The sequence below is a fragment of the Cyclopterus lumpus genome, chromosome 2 (genome assembly GCF_009769545.1).
Source record: "Cyclopterus lumpus isolate fCycLum1 chromosome 2, fCycLum1.pri, whole genome shotgun sequence".
Lineage (NCBI taxonomy): Eukaryota > Metazoa > Chordata > Actinopteri > Perciformes > Cyclopteridae > Cyclopterus > Cyclopterus lumpus.
This window is the reverse complement of record NC_046967.1, coordinates 1,157,130-1,163,451: the sequence shown is the minus strand read 5'-3', so window position 1 is coordinate 1,163,451 and position 6,322 is coordinate 1,157,130. Positions and strand designations below refer to the sequence as shown.

Sequence of the window (6,322 nt, the reverse complement as noted above, 5' to 3'; positions counted from 1 at the left end):
GCCATGTTTCTGGATGCCTCACTGCAGCTTGAACCAGGTGTGTGTGTGTGAGACAACGTGTGTGTGTGTGAGACAACATGTGCGTGTGTGAGACAACATGTGTGTGAGACAACATGTGTGCGTGTGTGAGACAACAAGTGTGTGTGAGACAACATGTGTGTGAGACAACGTGCGTGTGAGACAACATGTGTGTGAGACAACATGTGTGTGTGTGTGGCTGCTCATGAGTCCGACCTCCTTGAGGAACTTCCTCCAGCAGCGAGAGTTTCTTTCCAAAAACACAAAGAAAAGCTGTAAAGCTGAGACAGGAGAACATGGTTCGAGGTTCCCTTGAAGAACCGAGTTTAAAACAAAGTATAACTGTCAGCAAGCAAAAGATATCTCCATATGGGGTATATATATATATATATATATATATATATGTATTTAGATATATCATTACAGAACCCCTCAGTATAAATAAAGACGACACTGCAGATACATTCAAACAGACCATAATAGAGAACACAACATGAAGCACAACTATCTTTTAAATGGGTTGTTGAAATGTAAAATATTATTATGGTTTTTTTAACAATTTAATGACGGGAGCCGTTTCCTCGCAGGAAACCGAAGACGTGTGGAACGCCATCAAGAGAACCCGGAGGTCAAACACAGATTTAAAGGAACAGCGCATCCAAAGACCCGTCGGCTCAGCGGACCTCAGACGTCGAGGAGCTCCTCGATATATTAATATCTCTAATAGTGTCCATATCATCATATCAGTCAAATAACGGCTTCTTAAATCAAAGCCAAAACATTTACAATCAACGGATGTCAAAAGAATCCCCAAAACCACACGGGGCAGCTTCCTTATTTAATCTGGTTATTACGAACGCTCCAGAAACTGAACCAGAGAAGACGAATAAGGAAATAATAAACTTATTGGTCCCTTGATGCGAACTGTAAAATTATAAAAGGATGCGTCTGCTTTTAATTAATTCTTCCTCTAAAGCTGACACGAAGCCATCGGGATAATAACTAATAACTGTAATGAGAAGTGTTCCCGTTGAACTGTTCCTTGAATGCATCGTTTGCTTCTGCCGACGCCCCAAAAGAAACGTCATGAAAACGTCGGCGCGACACACGCGTCGTAGGCGGTTGCCGGGGGCAACCGGGCGGGCACACCTGCGCCGCCCGTCCCCTTTCCTCACAGAGTTTGATCCAGATGGTTTGAAGCTGAACACAAATACGTACATACATAGAAAATCAAATACAAAATAAGAAAAAGGAAAGTAGAAATGTGTTTAGTCCTTCCGAAGCCCGCCGGTCTGTTCTTGATAGACCTCGATGACGTCCTCGTCCTCCATGCCCAGCTGGAGGAACACACAAGGCACACTGTTGACACTCACGTAGCTGATGTCAACCACAGAGGGGCTCCGTGTTTGTTTATTTCACAGCTGTCAACGCTCTAAAACCAACAACAACATTGTGGTTTGTTTTTTAAATGAAAAGCATGCGCTGCACGTTGAGAGAAAAAAACACTTTTGAAATAGATTTTCTTATCGTGCAGTTGAGAATATCACAAAATGTTGTTCAAGATGCCAAAAAACAGGTGAAAGAAACAGAATTCTCATCAAGCTTTAGGAAACCTCAAAGAAAGGAGAGGAGGAAAGAAGGAGAGGAGGAGAGGAGGAAAGAAGGAGAGGAGGAGAGAAGGAAAGAAGGAGAGGAGGAGAGGAGGAAAGAAGGAGAGGAGGAGAGAAGGAAAGAAGGAGAGGAGGAGAGAAGGAAAGAAGGAGAGGAGGAGAGGAGGAAAGAAGGAGAGGAGGAGAGAAGGAAAGAAGGAGAGGAGGAGAGGAGGAGAGGAGGAAAGAAGGAGAGAAGGAGAGGAGGAAAGAAGGAGAGAAGGAGAGAAGGAAAGAAGGAGAGGAGGAGAGAAGGAAAGAAGGAGAGGAGGAGAGGAGGAAAGAAGGAGAGGAGGAGAGAAGGAAAGAAGGAGAGGAGGAGAGAAGGAAAGAAGGAGAGGAGGAGAGAAGGAAAGAAGGAGAGGAGGAGAGGAGGAAAGAAGGAGAGGAGGAGAGAAGGAAAGAAGGAGAGGAGGAGAGATGGAGAGAAGGAGAGGAGGAAAGAAGGAGAGGAGGAGAGGAGGAAAGAAGGAGAGGAGGAGAGGAGGAAAGAAGGAGAGGAGGAGAGAAGGAAAGAAGGAGAGGAGGAGAGAAGGAGAGGAGGAAAGAAGGAGAGGAGGAAATAAGGAGAGGAGGAGAGGAGGAGAGGAGGAGAGGAGGAGAGGAGGAAAGAAGGAGAGGAGGAGAGGAGGAAAGAAGGAGAGGAGGAGAGAAGGAGAGGAGGAAAGAAGGAGAGAAGGAGAGGAGGAGAGGAGGAAAGAAGGAGAGGAGGAAAGAAGGAGAGGAGGAGAGGAGGAGAGGAGGAAAGAAGGAGAGGAGGAAAGAAGGAGAGGAGGAGAGAAGGAGAGGAGGAGAGAAGGAGAGGAGGAAAGAAGGAGAGAAGGAGAGGAGGAGAGGAGGAAAGAAGGAGAGAAGGAGAGGAGGAGAGGAGGAAAGAAGGAGAGAAGGAAAGAAGGAGAGAAGGAGAGGAGGAGAGGAGGAAAGAAGGAGAGGAGGAGAGAAGGAGAGGAGGAAAGAAGGAGAGAAGGAGAGGAGGAAAGAAGGAGAGAAGGAGAGGAGGAGAGGAGGAAAGAAGGAGAGGAGGAAAGAAGGAGAGGAGGAAAGAAGGAGAGGAGGAGAGGAGGAGAGAAGGAGAGGAGGAAAGAAGGAGAGAAGGAGAGGAGGAAAGAAGGAGAGAAGGAGAGGAGGAAAGAAGGAGAGGAGGAGAGGAGGAGAGAAGGAGAGGAGGAGAGGAGGAAAGAAGGAGAGAAGGAGAGGAGGAGAGGAGGAAAGAAGGAGAGAAGGAGAGGAGGAGAGGAGGAAAGAAGGAGAGGAGGAAAGAAGGAGAGGAGGAAAGAAGGAGAGGAGGAGAGGAGGAGAGAAGGAGAGGAGGAGAGGAGGAAAGAAGGAGAGAAGGAGAGGAGGAGAGGAGGAAAGAAGGAGAGAAGGAGAGGAGGAGAGGAGGAAAGAAGGAGAGGAGGAAAGAAGGAGAGGAGGAGAGGAGGAGAGAAGGAGAGGAGGAGAGAAGGAGAGGAGGAAAGAAGGAGAGGAGGAGAGAAGGAGAGGAGGAAAGAAGGAGAGAAGGAGAGGAGGAAAGAAGGAGAGAAGGAGAGGAGGAGAGGAGGAAAGAAGGAGAGGATGAAAGAAGGAGAGGAGGAGAGGAGGAGAGAAGGAGAGGAGGAAAGAAGGAGAGAAGGAGAGGAGGAAAGAAGGAGAGAAGGAGAGGAGGAGAGGAGGAAAGAAGGAGAGAAGGAGAGGAGGAGAGGAGGAGAGAAGGAGAGGAGGAAAGAAGGAGAGAAGGAGAGGAGGAGAGGAGGAGAGGAGGAGAGGAGGAAAGAAGGAGAGGAGGAAAGAAGGAGAGGAGGAGAGGAGGAGAGGAGGAAAGAAGGAGAGGAGGAAAGAAGGAGAGGAGGAGAGAAGGAGAGGAGGAAAGAAGGAGAGAAGGAGAGGAGGAGAGGAGGAAAGAAGGAGAGAAGGAGAGGAGGAGAGGAGGAAAGAAGGAGAGAAGGAAAGAAGGAGAGAAGGAGAGGAGGAGAGGAGGAAAGAAGGAGAGGAGGAGAGAAGGAGAGGAGGAAAGAAGGAGAGAAGGAGAGGAGGAAAGAAGGAGAGAAGGAGAGGAGGAGAGGAGGAAAGAAGGAGAGGAGGAAAGAAGGAGAGGAGGAAAGAAGGAGAGGAGGAGAGGAGGAGAGAAGGAGAGGAGGAAAGAAGGAGAGAAGGAGAGGAGGAAAGAAGGAGAGATGGAGAGGAGGAAAGAAGGTGAGGAGGAGAGGAGGAGAGAAGGAGAGGAGGAGAGGAGGAAGAAGGAGAGAAGGAGAGGAGGAGAGGAGGAAAGAAGGAGAGAAGGAGAGGAGGAGAGGAGGAAAGAAGGAGAGGAGGAAAGAAGGAGAGGAGGAAAGAAGGAGAGGAGGAGAGGAGGAGAGAAGGAGAGGAGGAGAGGAGGAAAGAAGGAGAGAAGGAGAGGAGGAGAGGAGGAAAGAAGGAGAGAAGGAGAGGAGGAGAGGAGGAAAGAAGGAGAGGAGGAAAGAAGGAGAGGAGGAGAGGAGGAGAGAAGGAGAGGAGGAGAGAAGGAGAGGAGGAGAGGAGGAAAGAAGGAGAGGAGGAGAGAAGGAGAGGAGGAAAGAAGGAGAGAAGGAGAGGAGGAAAGAAGGAGAGAAGGAGAGGAGGAGAGGAGGAAAGAAGGAGAGGATGAAAGAAGGAGAGGAGGAGAGGAGGAGAGAAGGAGAGGAGGAAAGAAGGAGAGAAGGAGAGGAGGAAAGAAGGAGAGAAGGAGAGGAGGAGAGGAGGAAAGAAGGAGAGGAGGAAAGAAGGAGAGGAGGAGAGAAGGAGAGGAGGAAAGAAGGAGAGAAGGAGAGGAGGAGAGGAGGAAAGGAGGAGAGGAGGAAAGAAGGAGAGGAGGAAAGAAGGAGAGGAGGAGAGAAGGAGAGGAGGAAAGAAGGAGAGAAGGAGAGGAGGAGAGGAGGAAAGGAGGAGAGGAGGAAAGAAGGAGAGGAGGAGAGAAGGAGAGGAGGAAAGAAGGAGAGAAGGAGAGGAGGAGAGGAGGAAAGGAGGAGAGGAGGAAAGAAGGAGAGGAGGAGAGAAGGAGAGGAGGAAAGAAGGAGAGAAGGAAAGAAGGACATCTTTACCTCTTTGGGAGTTTGGTTGTCTGCGATTCTCTGACCTTCAAACAGAAACCGTAGCGTGCTGGCTGGAACTCCCTTTAACACACAAACAACACCAATAACAACACCAATAACAACAACAACACCAACAACAACACCAACAACAACGGCCTCTGCTGCGGCCCGTCAAAGGGAACAGAGCACAGACCTGTCTCTGGCTGTAAGACTCCTTCAGCTTCTTCAGGTGTGTCGTCATTTTCACCTTAAAGTGGATTTCACTGCTGTCCTGTGAGCGGAGAGGAGACGGAGACAACAACAACAACAACAACATTACTGGAAGGAGGCCGCAGAAAACAACAACACACAAACAAATCCCCTCCAGGACATGTTACAGTTTAAATACTGTAGTTTCATTCATTCATATCTTTTTTGAGTGGAAGTTACCTTTTTGTGTGCAGCTCAGCCTCCACAACACACACAACACACACATCACACACAACACACACAACACACACAACACACACAACACACCACACACAACACACCACACCACACCACACACCACACACGATATACACAACACACACAACACACACATCACACACAACACACACAACACACACAACACACCACACCACACCACACACGATATACACAACACACACAACACACACACCACACACACACACACACACACACACACATCACACCACAACACACATCACACCACAACACACACTCACCCCCCCCCCCCCCCCCCCCCCCCCCCCCCCCCCCCCCCTCGTGTTCATGTTATGTGGTGGTCGTTATGAGTGCATTGATACACACCTGACCAATCACTTTTAACTTGATGTACTCTCCATCCTTCTTTTCACCCCCATCTTGGCTGGATGGTTTTGTCTCCTAAACAACAACAACAACAAATAAACATGTAAACGCCACACACACATTATGAATAGGCACGCGGGCTTAACGTCGCTGTTCACACACGGGACCGTTACGTATCGATCAGAAGTTCCGGTATCGATTACAGTGTTATAGCTGAACAGGTCTTTAAGCAGAGCTCCATGGGCCTGAAGCTACAGGAGCTAACCGTTAGCATGCTGTTGAACCGGATACGAAGAAGCCGCTAACAGACCATAATATGTCCTCTTTCCCCTCGCGAGCAGCCCCAGAACTGTCGAGCCCCCCCGGAGCTTCTTTCTCACCGTATCGGACATGTTTCTCCTCCGTGTGGGACGTCAACGTGATTGACAATAGATGAGGCTAGCCTTCGGTCGCAACTCTAGCTCGATGTTGTGAGAATTCTCAACTTCCGCTGGAAGTGACGTCGGGAATAGTTTCCTTCAAAATAAGACGAGGAAGTATTTTTTTTTTGTACAACAACAATATCAAATTATTATGAACATTCTTTGAAAAAAGAAAGATCATGAAAGTCATTATAATAAGATAAATATGACTTAGCATAACAGCTATTTAAACGTAATCATTTGACAGGTTTCAATCGTGATCCAGGAATATATATATATATATCTCAATACAATAATAACACTTTATTTCATTATTTACAGCCCCTCTTACAACAATTCTTTGCGTTTAATCCTTCACAATAAAAGCCCCAGACACATACACTGGAAC

General features: G+C 48.1%; 1 protein-coding gene across 2 annotated transcripts; it reads right to left on the bottom strand.

Moving 5' to 3' along the window:
* Positions 1-816: 816 nt before the first annotated feature.
* Positions 817-6,023, bottom strand: sumo1 (small ubiquitin like modifier 1). 2 transcript variants are annotated; one of them, XM_034549346.1, is made up of 5 exons: positions 5,893-6,023; positions 5,513-5,587; positions 4,893-4,970; positions 4,709-4,780; positions 817-1,355 (listed from the first exon to the last, which is right to left on the bottom strand). In XM_034549346.1, exons 1-5 carry the CDS (start codon positions 5,902-5,904, stop codon positions 1,287-1,289), a joined length of 306 nt encoding a protein of 101 aa, XP_034405237.1. In that variant the 5' UTR covers positions 5,905-6,023; the 3' UTR covers positions 817-1,286. The 2 variants fall into 2 exon arrangements, with proteins under 2 accessions (XP_034405237.1, XP_034405238.1); XM_034549347.1 differs by lacking the exon at positions 817-1,355 and adding an exon at positions 1,361-1,450.
* Positions 6,024-6,322: the final 299 nt, after the last annotated feature.

What these genes read in the sequence shown, in the direction of transcription:
- sumo1 (XM_034549346.1), bottom strand. An exon ending in AGTTAAAAGTGATTGGTCAG is followed by an intron (nt 4,971 to 5,512) that starts GTGTGTATCAAT and finishes CTCCGCTCACAG; the next exon opens with GACAGCAGTGAAATCCACTT. An exon ending in AGTCTTACAGCCAGAGACAG is followed by an intron (nt 4,781 to 4,892) that starts GTCTGTGCTCTG and finishes TGTGTGTTAAAG; the next exon opens with GGAGTTCCAGCCAGCACGCT.